Source organism: Mobula birostris, chromosome 8 (genome assembly GCF_030028105.1).
Source record: "Mobula birostris isolate sMobBir1 chromosome 8, sMobBir1.hap1, whole genome shotgun sequence".
Classification (NCBI taxonomy): domain Eukaryota; kingdom Metazoa; phylum Chordata; class Chondrichthyes; order Myliobatiformes; family Myliobatidae; genus Mobula; species Mobula birostris.
The window spans coordinates 96918987-96933353 of record NC_092377.1 but is presented as its reverse complement, the minus strand read 5'-3'; the positions used below and the strand labels follow the sequence as shown (position 1 = coordinate 96933353).

Sequence of the window (14367 nt, the reverse complement as noted above, 5' to 3'; positions counted from 1 at the left end):
TAAACAATTCATTTAGATAATTTTGTGTTGTGTATATATTAGTTTTTTAAATACTAAATAATGCACATATTATATTTGATTGTTAAAACGTTATCACACGTACCTTCAGTATATGGATGCATGATTTCTCTAACTTAACCAGCACATCACTCTCCACAAAATCCATTCCATTTTAAACTCTGCTGGCCATCTCAACAGTTATACTTAAATATAACCGATAACTTTGTCCTTTGTAAACCCATGTCTGGTTCACTAGTGCATTAAATTTTAAATCATGATTTTCAGATATTTCTGCCCCCTCATTTTCCAGCCTCTGCAGAATTCAGATACCCACATGAACCTCTGCCACTCTTGATTCGTGAATTTATTTATCTGTCTGGTTTTCTCTACTCTCTGCACTATTATCCAGTCCCCAGGGGGTAGAGCTGTTTGTTTAAATATTAGTACTAACACATAAACAAAATATTGCTCTATTTGAAATGTGCTCCACTTATAATACAACAGTGCAATTTTAATTCAAACTGAGTATTTTGAATTACTTGCAGATTTGAATTAAAACTGACAGCAAAATCCTAGATCGTTCAATTTGGTTAATAATAACATTGTATGAAGTGCAATTGATCATTAAATATTACTGTCCAACATGTCTGCATAGGTCATAGACAAACAGTAGAACAATCAAAGTATAATACTATATTCTACCTTTTTGATTTGCAAGCCCAAATAAAAATATCTCAAAGCTTTATGTTAAAAATAGTCTGCTAAATTCTCTTTGGACATGCTGTATTATATAGCTCTTTTCATTATGCTTTTTTTCATTTTTAACTTAATAGTTTTGAATTTGTTTCTTCTGCTCACACCCCCACCCCCACCCCCATCTGTCAGTTCAAGGTTTGAACAGAGATTTACAGATTGTAGCACATTATGAAACATGACAGATAAATTATTTCTCAGTGTTAGGAAAAACTCATGATAAATTCACAAATCAGATTAGCCTTGCTTAGAGGTTGTAATCCTATTGATTCATGTCCAGAAGTTGTTTATATTCCTGAGTGGATTTCAATCATTAAAGATCAGTAAAATTTAGTAATTCTGGTCAATCTGTTCAATCTGATTAACTCTTTCGACCAAAGAGTGTGACTGAAAATATTGAGGTGAAGCCTGATAAAAACTAAAAATATCAATGTCAGCATATTTTAATTGGGCCTGCCTCTCATGGTAGCTTTATACTGGAACATGAAAAACATCATCATTTCCCTATACCAAAATGTTTAACTTGGAACAAGCCTTCTTTTGATGTGTGGGTGACTGATATTCCATGGGGGATATCAGAGATTCAAGTTAATGATCAAGGTCAACTTTTTCATCATCACTCCTTGATGTGACATATTTGCTTCCCTGTACAGATGTTTGATAAATTAAAACAAATGTTTTCTGTTCTACAATGGAAGAAGATAATTTTGTTTTGACACCTTAATGATATAAATTTGTGAGAAAAGGAAGTGCATCATCTTCCCAGGTGGTGCTTTAAATTGGTCATTTTTTGTCTGTGAGAAGTCGTAATTCTCTGGTCACTGGCTGAGCTATTTCCAAATTAGTAGGTAATTGCCTTTTTTTAATAATTTCACTTTCCAATTAAGTGCTGAAATCTAAAGAGAAAGTATGTCAGTTATTTTGATTATGATATTTTCATTGTGATTTAGAAACCATTTTGAACTAATCAACTAATTCTGCTGCCTGGTTCGCTGCTGTCGAATAATCTTTCAAGCTTTCCCAATGTCTTGTACCTCCTGTGCCAAAATATTTTCACATTTTCCTGTCAAGAGGTAGATCTGTGTGTCATTACAATGGCAGCACTGTTCTTCCACCTGAACAGTCCTTTTCCTAACAGTACCTACCAGTCGTTTTGTTGTCTAACTTAACAGAATTGGCTAAATGTATTTCAGTTCCTTTTCCAAATGAATTGATAAATATATGAAAAATTGAGTTGTTGGTACATAAAAATAAGTGAACAAATTCATCAAGTTGCTTCTATCCTGACTCATTTGTACTGTACCTTTGTAAAGGAATTTGGTTGTGGGTGCATGTTCAATATTTCTAAATCAAAACCTTTTTATAAATCTGTTTTCCACCTGCAAGTTATTCTGCTTGAAGTGGAAGCCAAATATAATCTTCACTCACACTGGTTTTATCTTCCAGGAGACGTGGAGATCACTTAACACAGTCACCAAAATACATATAAACAATAGTTAGTTCAGACTAAATAAGGAATAGGAGAGTCTAAGGGTTTTCTTTGGGGAAAATAAAAAAATTAAATAGTTTAGTTATCATTTTAAATTGTTAAGTCATCATTTTAAGCAGATTCTCAGCTGAACAAGCACGTAACTGCTTTCCAATAATCAAAAGTCTGTCTGAAAAGAGAAAAAATTAACTAATTACACTGAACGATAGAGTTAAGTAGCTTGCTCTGTGATGGTATTCCTGTGTACCTCTGGAATGAAAACTCTTGATTCAGTTCTTAGATTAGATGTCACTGATTTATTTAAAGTGACCAAAAGTGTAAGAGATGTAAGTGACATAAGGTTTGGTACCAGGAGAAGACCATTCAACCTCTGGATTCTGCTCCTTCATTCAAATAGACCATACCTTGGTATAAAAGTTTGAGAACATGTACCACCAGGGTCAGCAACAGCCTTAATCCCATTGTTAGAAGACTCTTGAGTGGAACTCTTATATGATGAAGATAATCTTGATCTTCCTAGCTACCTTGTCATGGCCTTTGCACCTAATTTGTCTACTTGCAGTGCACTTCCATTTTGTAATACCTCTATGTACTTATGGATAGAATGGTATACAAGCAAATGCTTTTCTTTATATCTCAGAACATGTGACAATAATAAATCAATTGCAAATTATTTTCCTGTAGTACCCCTATACTCTTTGTTTAACTTAATATCTGAACATGTGTCAACCTTTGTCTTGATTGAGTGTACACAGCCCATTTGGGTAGAGAATTCCCTGAGTAGAGCAACTTTTTGTCATTTTTGTTCTGAGTGGCTGACCAAATCTTGAAACCATGACCTTTCGTCTCCATACCTCAACTAGGGGAAATGTCAACTCTGTATCCAACTAGTAAATCCCTGTAAGAGTCCAGTAAGAATTTTGAAAGTTTTAATGAGATCATCATGAGATTTTTCTAGAATTAAGCTGAGTCTTATTCTCTCTTCAAATGAGAATGTATTACCTTCAGTCCCGTCCATTCTAGTTTTGCTTTATGACCTCTTGTGCATCACTCATCAAAGGTCTTCTGAAAACCGAATAATTTGTATTAGTTGTATTCTGCTTGGTGCAACTTCAAAAAACTCCAATAGATTTGTCAAACACAACTTCCCTTTCATAAAGCAATGTTGACTCTGCCCAATGCTATTATTGTTTTCTAAGCACCGTGGTACCATCTCCTTATTTAATAGATTCCAGCATTTCTCTTCCACTTTCGTTAAACTAACTGGTCTAGAGTTTCTTCATTTCTAGGTTTCCTTAAATACCAGGGTTACATTTGCTACCATGCAATCTGCAAGAACTTTGGAAGAAGATAATCAGTGCATCCACTAATTCCATCACACCTTCAATATCTGAGAGCTCAGTCATTAGATCTTTAAGTATTACTGCCTTTTAATCCCATTAATGTCTCTGATAATAATTGTTTACTGATAAGTTTCTTAATCCTTCAAAGTATGTAATCCTTCCATGATGCATTCTCTGGTTCTCTTGTCTCAATCTGTAAGAAATTTACTTCAATTTTTGCTAGGCTTCTCCTTTCAACCTTTCCTATAGTTCCAAGACTGTTTATTATTTCTCACTTATCTATTGTTATCTCTTTCCTTATTAGGTCCTTGATGGTGCCCCACAGATTTCATAGTCATAGTCATACTTTATTAATCCCGGGGGAAACTGGTTTTCGTTACAGTTGCTCCATAGATAATAAATAGTAATAGATAATAAATAGTAATAGAACCATAAATAGATAAATAGTAATATGTAAATTATGCCAGTAAATTATGAAGTAAGTCCAGGACCAGCCTATTGGCTCAGGATGTCTGACCCTCCAAGGGAGGAGTTGTAAAGTTTGATGGCCACAGGCAGGAATGACTTCCTATGACGCTCAGTGCTGCATCTTTAGAATGATTTAGAATTGTTCCTAATGCTCAGAGTTACTGCTTTTGTTTGGCACCGTTGTAAGCCTTCTCCTTTGATTTAATACTATCATCAGTTTGTTCTCATAGCTGTAGATGAATGACTTTTTCTGCTCTTAAAGAACAAAAATTAATTGAGAAACTAGTTAGGATTCTCTTCATTTACTTAGGACAATATGGCACTTAGTTGGGACAGGAAACTGTTGATTAATAATTTCTTACTAGTATCAGTCGCATGCACTTATGTGAGATTAGACACTACATTGTGCTTAGAGTGAACAGTTTTTAAATAGCATCAGTTGCTTGTGTTTGTGTTCAAAAAGTAATGCCTTTTGGCACTGATAGCTGGCGAGGAATAAGCAATAAGAAAATTCAAAACCGTTTTACTGCAGTTTCAAGCATTTAGGCTTGGAAATGACAGAAATGGCTGTAAGTCAAAATAAAATGATGTCACTACTTCAAGTTAGGAACTAGGAAGAATTTGAAGATATCGACAATCATCTTGAGTGTTGCAATGAAAATGAGTATTTGGGGGATGCAATCATCAAAAGCATGGTAGTCTATTATCTGCACAAGGTGTCTGCTCTGATTTTGTTCATTTACAAACAATCAAAAGAACATGGCAGCATACACTGGATGAATTCCATCGATAAATATCAGGAACTAATACAGTTTTATAGTACTGTAGTAATGTTGGTAGTGTTTGAGTTTGTTCTATGTTTCATTTAAATACATAATTTGTTGCTCAAATTATGGTAGCTTGACTTTTTTTAATGTAACTTTTTAACTATTTTCATGAATATTAGCTAATTGGGGTAGCTGCTTAATTGAGTCAGAATTTACTGATCCTGATGTGTCCCAGTTAACTGGAATCTACGGTTTTAATTCTTCAAATGTTAAACACTGCTTGTTATTGACATGTCAAACTTTTAAATCCTTTTCAATTTACATAGAAAAGTGAAGTCACATTATGATTAGTATTTTTAGAGGGTTCTTAACTGCCAAATCATCGATGAATGCTCTCTTATTGCAGATTTCGAGATCTAAAATAACCTGTACACTTGTAGTTTTTTCAATATACCTATCAAGAAAGCAGTCTTTTACTCATTACATAAAATGATTCTGCACATTGTTTCTGCTAGTTTGGTTTGCTCACTCTGTTTGCAAAGTGGTTGTCTATGATCATTGTTTTATTCTTGATACATGCATTTCTGATTTTATTGTGTCCTGCATTAGAATCAGAATCAGGTTTATATCACCGGTGTGTGATGTGAAATTTGTTAACTTAGCAGCAGCAGTTCAATGCAATACATAATCTAGCAAAGAGAGAAAAAAATAATAAAATAAAACAATAATAAATAAACAAGTAAATCAATTACGTATATTGAACAGATTTTTTTAAAATGTGCAAAAACAGAAATACTGTATATTAAAAAAAGTGAGGTAGTGTCCAAAGCTTCAATGTCTATTTAGGAATTGGGTGGTAGAGGGGAAGAAGCTGTTCCTGCATCGCTGAGTGTGTGCCTTCAGGCTTCTGTATCTCCTACCTGATGGCAACAGTGAGAAAAGGGCATGCACTGGGTGCTGGAGGTCCTTAATAATGGACGCTGCCTTTCTGAGACACCGCTCCCTAAGAATGTCCTGGATACTTTGTAGGCTAGTGCCCCAGATGGAGCTGACTAGATCTACAACCTTCTGCAGCTTCTTTCGGTCCTGTGCAGTAGCCCCTCCATACCAGACAGTGATGCAGCCTGTCAGAATGCTCTCCATGGTACAACTATAGAAGTTTTTGAGTGTATTTGTTGACATGCCAAATCTCTTCAAACTCCAAATAAGGTATAGCCTCTGTCTTGCCTTCTTTATAACTACATCGATATGTTGGGACCAGGTTAGATCCTCAGAGATCGTGATACCATGGAACTTGAAGCTGCTCACTCTGTCCACTTCTGATCCCTCTATGAGGATTGATATGTGCTCCTTCGTCTTATCTTTCCTGAAGTCCACAGTCAGCTCTTTCATCTTACTGACATTTAGTGCCAGGTTGTTGATGCGGCACCAATCCACTAATTGGCATATCTCACTCCTGTACGCCCTCGCATCACCATCTGAGATTCTACCAACAATGGTTATATCATCAGCAAATTTGTAGATGGTATTTGAGCTATGCTTAGCCACACAGGTATGTGTATATATAGAGTAGAGCAGTGGGCTAAGCACACACCCCTGAGGTGCATTACCACTACTTTTTGGTATATTATGTATAACTCTCTGCAAAGTTTACTGCCTCTTCATGTTTCATGTTTCCCAGACTGATTGTACTGGTTTTGAATTAAAATGTTTCTCTCTATTGGCAGTAACCGAACTTTGAAGTAAAGCCTACACATCTTATTTGCTATTTAACCTATTCCTTTTAAAAGTTAGGTTACCTGGAATAGTTTATTCCTAATTTGTGTTATTTTGCAACTGCCTCTATTAATGACCACCAGATTGTGCCCATTTGTTTTCAGTTGTTCTGTTAATTCACTTACCTTTTCAGGTGGATGCACAAGATGCTCCTCTCTGAAGTCAGTGACCAGTTTCTTTGTTTTGCTGACATTGTAGTTGCTGTCATGACACTCCGTCTCTAGACTTCTTCCTGTACTCTGACTCACCATTATTTGAGATCCGGCCCACTACAGTGAAGTCATCTGCAAACTTGTAGGTGGAGTTGGAGCAGAATCTGGCCGCACAGTTGTGAGTGCAGAGGGAGTAGAAAAGGGCACTGAGGATGTAGCCTTATAAATAGGATCAGTGTAAATGGAAACCTTCCAACGCGCAAATCCATGGTCTCATGAGACTAACGGATGCCTGTAAAAAAATGGGTTAGTGATGGTGAACATTGATATGGTGGGCCCAAGGGCTTGCTTCTGTGCTGTGTGACTGTGATATCAGATTGTGAGTATATTCATGTTTCAAATAAAATTAACCCCTGCATCACAACTCTTTCCTCAATGCCAAGGAGGGTTAGGTATATAAGTCTTTGCCTTTGTTCAAATATTTGTGATTGTGTGAGAGATTTTTATTCGAGTGTTTAAATGTAAATCAAAGCTCCTAATGAGAGAAATCTGAGCTTGCACTCCTACTGCACTTATACTTTAACTTGTTCCTACTTTGATCATTAAGCCATGATTACTGTTTTTGTATGACTTTGTACCTTTAGATGCAGTTTGTGAGAAACACGTGCTTGGCTGACTAGAAATTGCATTTAAACCAATTTACTTGTATGGGGAATTGGGATAAGCGGTGCCATGCTGTTTATTTTATTAAACTGCTGTTGTTCAAGCAGATAGTTAAGTCATCATTTTAGCCCATCCTTTCAGAGAGCAAAACAATGATGTGAAAGAATAGTTATTACTAATTTCTAAAACTTAAATCAACTGTGAGTGCTGCTGAAACGTTTAAAGTTTTCTAATGTGTTGTATAACAGGAAAACCTTTGAACACCTAATAATGCTGTATGCGTGAAAGTAATTGTGGAAAAGTTGTTTCATGGAAAGAATCACCTTGTTGATTTTAGTAAACTGGTATGTTTCTGTTCAGGCATGCTCAGAGCCTTATACTTCCTGGTAAGGTGGCTGCGTGCTCAGATGCAGCAGCCTCTACAGGGCCGACCAATGGTGTTATTTTTTTTTTAAACAACTTTTTTTAACGATCGCAAGACACTACTGCACATTCAGAACTTCAATTACTGCAATTCTACCCCATCAGCAAGTTGGCAGAGGAGCTGAACTTGGTGCAAACGGTGTTGTTCTTTTCTACTTGGAGTCAGTGCACGAAAGCAGTGTGCAGTCTAACAACAAGTGATTGTCTTGAACATTTTTCTTGTTACCGCAAGACTCTGTTGGACTTCCGTAAGATGAAACGCTGCAAGTCTGGTCCACTGGTTTATTGGCGGGCCCAGTGTCGGGGAGGGGGAGCTGCATACCCTCAGTTGTAGTGTGGACTAGACCTCATACAGCGGTGTGGTGCAGCATCCATGCCGGTGTCAACAGTACTCTTCAGTGTTCACTTGGTGGAAGACAAGCAGAACTGCATTTGTCTGCCGACTGCTGCGGGCTTGTTCTCAACAGCCATGGACTCCGGAACTTGGGCTATATTATTTTTTTGTGTGGTTGTATGTTTATTGCTACCTTATATGTGTTATATATGCCTTGCGCTGTGTATGACTGTTGGTACTATATTTTGAATCTTGACTCCAGAGAAACCTTGATTCGTTTGGCTGTATTCATGGATATTCATGTATGGTCGAATGACGATTGAACTTGATATGTCTGTCTGTCTAGGTACCATATCCGATGCGGACGTTGGTGACTATGGTTTTCCATATAGATCTATCCTTCATCCTTTGGATGACTTCCATTTCCTCGATGTGTTACCACCTGGCTAGGCTTTTGATGTACATAAGCCAAGGTCTTCCTCTAGGTTTGCTCCCCTCGATCTTTCCACAGAGCATGAGTTTTTCTAGCTCATCTTTCCGCATGATGTGTCCTAGGAATCTGAGTTGTCTCTCTCCTATTGTTGGTATGAGTGATCGAACTGCTTGGGCTCTTCTGAGAACTTCTTCATTTGATGTGTGTGTGGTCCATGAACTTGATATAGTTCAATAAAATTTCTCTAATTCTCTAAAACTCCAACATATGCATTTCAGTTGTTCCTCTTGAGGACCTGAATTATAGGGAAAGGTTGACTAGATTAGGACTGTATTCCCTGGAGCATAGAAGAATGAAGGGAGATTTGATAGATGTTCACAAAATTGTGAGGAGTATAAATAGGGTAAATGTAAGCAGGCTTTTTGCACTGAAGTTAGGTCAAACTAGAATTAGAGGTCATAGATTAAGGATGAAAAGTGAAATATTTAAGGGGAACCTGAGGGGAAACTTCATCACTCAGAGTGTGGTGCACTTGTGGAAGTGGGTTTGATTGCAACATTAAAAAAGTTTGGATAAGTACATGAATGTGAGGGGTATGATCCAGGTGTCAGTTGATGGACTAGGTAGAGTAACAATTCAGCATGGTCTAGATGTGGTGAAGGGCCTGTTTCTGTGCTGTAGTGCTCTATGATCCTATAGATTTATCTCTCCTAAGCTAAAGAGATCAAAACTATATGCAGCACTCCAGGTCAGGTGTGGTCTCACTAAAAGTAGTGCAGTTATAAAATTTCCACTTTCAAGCTCCATCCCTTTGCAATAAAGATTAATATTCCATTTGCTGCCTTAGTTACTTGCTCCTCCACATAGTAGTTTTCTCTTTTGTATACAAGAATGATCACTTCCTTCTATTTCTCTTCAGTTCAAAATTGTTCTGGTAAGGAAGGCAAGTGTGATATCAGCATTCATTTCAAGAGGATGACAAGGCTTTAAAAAGCATTTGTCAGACTACATTAAAAGTATTGTGAGCAGTTTTGGCCCCTTTATCTAAGAAAGGATGTGCTGACATTGGAAAGGGTCCAGAGGAGGTTCACAAGAATGATCCCAGGAATGAAAGTGTTAATGTATGAGGAATGTTTAATGATTCTGGGCCTGTATTCACTGGAGTTCAGAAGAATGAGGGGTATTTCATTGAAAACTATTGAATATTGAAAAGCCAAGATAAAGTGAACATGGAGAGAATGTTTCTTATATAGTGGGGAAGTCTGGGACTAGAGGGAACAGCCTCCGAATACAAGGACATTCCACTAGAACAAAGATGAGGAGGAATTTCTTTAGCCAGAGGGTGGTGAATCTGTGGAATTCATTGCCATAGGCAGCTGTGGAGCCCAAGTCTTGGGTATATTTAAAGTGGAGGTTGATAGGTTCTTGATTAGTAAAGGCATCAAACGTTACAGGGAGAAAGCAGAAGAATCGTGTTGAGAGGGGTAATAAATCTGCACACTTGATGGGCTAATTCTGTTCTTGTGCCTTATGGTTTTAATCCATCAAGTTTTGTTGTTATATTTATCCCCAGAGAAGACAGTGGTAGGAAGGACCATGTTATGTCCACTATCAGACTTATGTTTCATGTGTGACTGATGTAACAAACAGGTTTATCTGCAGAAATGGTAACCTGTGACCCATCAAATAATTCTCCAGTTTGGTCATGTTCACTGCTTATAAGCACATTTCACATCTTCAGATAATTAAGTAATAGCTGATGAACTTTCAGCTGGAAAAGACTTAAAGATATAATTAGAAGATGAAAAATAAACTCTGTGGACAGATACAAAGTTGCTGTTGGGAGCTAATTGATTAATGGTCTGTGTTCTGTGAGCTTGCTCCGTTATTTTGGAGCTGTTAAATATTTCTGATTTTGTGCATGAGCTAATTTCTAAACATGGAGTTTCATATACGGTAACTTTAAAAATTGGGAGATAGAAATCACTCTTAGTCATATGTTGAAGTTTTGATTATGTATTGGTCTTTTGAGATTTATTTCTGTAGAAATTATTGATAATTATCAAGTTGACACCATATCGGTCATTGTGCAGCAAGGACAACGCTTTGATGGAAGCATCTTGCTGCATTTTCCAGAATGTAAAATTATTATAAACAATTATTTTGGTGATTATTAACAGCTAATTGTATGGGATGGCAGATCTGGAGCAGTATTTCCACCAGTACAATGTACTAAGTAGGAAGAATTCCATTAAGCTTTTCAAAAACCCTTCATAAAGTCAGGAGTTATGTTGTAACTTTATAAAATTAGTTAGGCTGCATCTGGAGTATTGCATACATTTCTGGTTGCCCCATTATAGGAAGGATGTCAAAGCTTTGGAGAGGGTGCAAAAGAGCTTTACTAGGATGCTGCCTAGATGTGCCTTAACAAGAAGTTGGACAAACTTGGGTTGTTTTCTTTGGAGCAGCAGAGGCTGGGGGACAGGGTGGGGGAGGTGGGTGGAATCTGATAGAGAACAATAAAATTAGAAGAGGCATAGATAGAGTAGGGCTGAAATGTCTAAAACCAGAGGGTATGCATTTAAGGTGAGAGGGTGTAAGTTCTGAGGAAATGTGAGGGGCAATTCTTTTTTACATAGAGAGTGGTGGGTGCCTGAAATATGCTGTCTGGGGTGTTGATAGAGGCAGGGACATTAGGGACTTTTAAGTAAAATTTAGACAGACACATGAATGTGAAGAAAATGAAAGGGTATAGACGTTGTGTAGGCAGATTGGATTAGTATAGTTGGCCATTTGATTACTAATTTAATTGGTTCAGTACAACATTGTGGGCTGAAGTGCCTGTTCCTGTCCTATAGTGTGACATGTTCTAAATTATTAGCAGGTTCCAAACAAAATTAGTATCATGAGGGTACTGATACTAATAAAGAGAATTGTTTAAACAGTAATGCCACATTATTTTTATGCCACAGTAAGGGACTTCGAATAAGCTAGACCTCCACCATGTTGGCAGCATTTACAGAGTACATAACAATCTTACTCTTTATTGCTTTAATAGTTCTTAGTGGTGTTCATGCTCAAGGATAAACAGTATCCTTAAATTTATCACCTTCTGATGGTTTTGCTTGTAACAAAGTATTCTAACCAAAACTTGGAACACTCAGCTTCCAGACCATATCCAGCTAATATCTGACAATTATTTTGCTGATTAAGAGGAAAGGAGTGCATAACAATGATTATTGTGTCTGTTCAATATTTTCCTTCACTATTTATCTAAAGATGAGATAGCCATAATACATCATTGTAGCAAATCATAGTGCAGTTAAAGATGATTTCTCCTAATTGTATTTATTTTCATAAATTATCATTGTAATTTGACAAAGTACTAATTAATATGTAATTTACAGTCCCAGGGTTGAAACATATCTAAGAAATCAATATTTTAAACAAATCACGATGTCATGGTGGTGGTTGCAGAATTAATTAAATACATAAGGGTGGAAAATATTCATCTTCCTTGGCTGTCAACTTCATTAATCAATCCTAATAGCCTAAATGAATCTGGCTCAAGGGAGTCTCTCCTCACTGTAGCCCACTGTGCCATTCGTCACCCTCACCCTGTAGAATGTTGCAGAGGTACATCACCTCTTAAAGCTGTATGGTGGAGCTTAATTATGAATTCAGTTGTTCTTAATACTCGGCTACAATGAATATAGAATTTTGATTCCAAATTCAGTAAAATTATTAGATCACCCCTTTCCAATTGCAGTCCACTCCTTGTAGGATTAAGACAAAATCTAATCCATTAACAAGAAACAATGCCTTTTGCACACTTTCAGCAATGATCTTGTTGTGCCTTTGTAGCAGTCTTTAATTGAGATAGGGAACATAGTCTTATAGCTGGGCAGTGAGGATATAATCAGGAAATACTGGTCTGTAAATCAGAGGTAAAGCCGAGAATGCCTTTTTATTTTTTGTATATTTGGAGCGCACACAAATCTTCAGATAGGTGAAGAGTATTTGACCAGCTCACTCAGAAATTCAAGTAGCTACTAGCAACTCAAATTATTTTAAATAAATGTCTTACAATACTTAAGGACTGCATATAATGAACTTTGCTAAAATCTGATGTGGGTGTATGGAAGCACATTGTAAAATTGATTATTTTGTATGGCATGCAGTAATGGTTTAAAGAATTAAGTGCCAAATGTGTGATGAAATACGTAATTCATCATAAATTTGGATAATGGGTGGCACAGCATTTTAGTGCAAGAATCTTGTGCCATTGAAGTATTGGTGTTGTTCTCTCAGCATGTGGCTGTGTGGGAATGAGTGGTGCTAGGCAGTGGTTTTGTTGCCTCAAGGAGCTCCTGTGAGATCCCATGTGGATGGTCAGTGCAGAATATTTTAGGCAGAGGCACACAAGCTTCTTTAATACAGAAGTAGTATCGATACAAATAAAATAAAACTGTGCTGTCATTTTTTCTTTTGTCCTGTTGATGTTGCAGGAGGAGCAAAACAGAGGCAAACCAAACTGGGAACACCTGAATGAAGACTTGCACGTATTAATCACTGTGGAAGATGCACAGAACAGAGCAGAAATCAAGCTAAAGAGGGCAGTGGAGGAAGTCAAGAAATTACTTGTACCAGCAGTAAGTACCTTCAGCAACAGGTTCTGCTTTTCCAGTGTCTGGGTAGGTCAAACACTGAATCAGTACCAGTTGATGAAAAATTGTAAACAAACATGCTATCAAACACTTTTTTTCTCTTGGATGTTATTTTCTTTCATTTTCTCCTGAATGTGTTGATTATTTGTCACAATATATTTTCATGCAATAGCTATAGCATTTTACCTAAATCATGGATCGTTAAATAATCTTTAAAGTGAATATTAGCAAATTATTTGTGTAACAGGTGGTTATCCTCGCCACCCTTAATGAGATGAGTTGTTTACAGTTGCAAATTTGGTTTTGTTGCATTGTATTGGAATAGTGTATTATATTACAGAGATAACTTTTCTATAAAGCATCACAAATATGTGACCCTGATTTTGAAGTCATACAATTATGAGGAAAATCCCCAAAAGCATTCAGTTGCACTGATGTAAATGTGATATCCTCCTAGAAAGGGCAAGATGATATTCAGGACTCTTAATGTTATTTCGCATGTAAAATGGCTATCTCTTAAACTGGAATGAATGCAACTAAGACTTACAGTGCTTTTTTGATTATCTGGGGGATGTCTGGTGCTGATGTTCGACTTATTTTGTGAGTAAATTCAGGGCCAATGAAGATTCCCATTTCCAAAAAGACTGATAAATGCCTATTATGTTATATTGCTTCGAGCAGTTAGGAGTCAAACCCATTGTCCTTCAAAGGCTGTTAGAAGCTCCCATCTAAAAGGCAAGACTTAACATGAAGATAGGAAAAACAAGAATATTCCTGCTGATTCAAATTTAAAAGAGTAGGGTCAGGTAATTAATAAATGACTGGACTACTGCTTGTGCCAACTATTCAGATGATATTTGCTAACATAGACATGTTACTAATATAAATCAGTTTTGCATTTGTTTTCCTATTAATGAATGTAACTTTTACTTCTTGTGGAAGTTGCAATATGGAGAAAGTTTGTTTGTAATTTTATTCTACTTGTATTTTTTTTTGTTTACTCAATTTGTTAGCATGAAAAGTAAACTATATTTTACAGTTTAATCACTGAAACTGACCTGTATCCCCCCTTAAAGTTGTTCTTATTGAGGACTTAAGA

The 14367-nt window shown here is 36.7% G+C and overlaps 1 protein-coding gene across 5 annotated transcripts in view; it reads left to right on the top strand.

The window, feature by feature from the left end:
* LOC140201512 (KH domain-containing RNA-binding protein QKI) overlaps window positions 1-14367 on the top strand; it is a 552710-nt gene that overhangs the window by 372086 nt on the left and 166257 nt on the right. For all 5 annotated transcript variants that reach the window (XM_072265742.1, XM_072265744.1, XM_072265741.1 and 2 more), the window contains exon 4: window positions 13110-13253. In XM_072265742.1, coding sequence (XP_072121843.1) covers window positions 13110-13253 — 144 coding nt within the window. The remainder of the gene's footprint in view (window positions 1-13109; window positions 13254-14367) is intronic.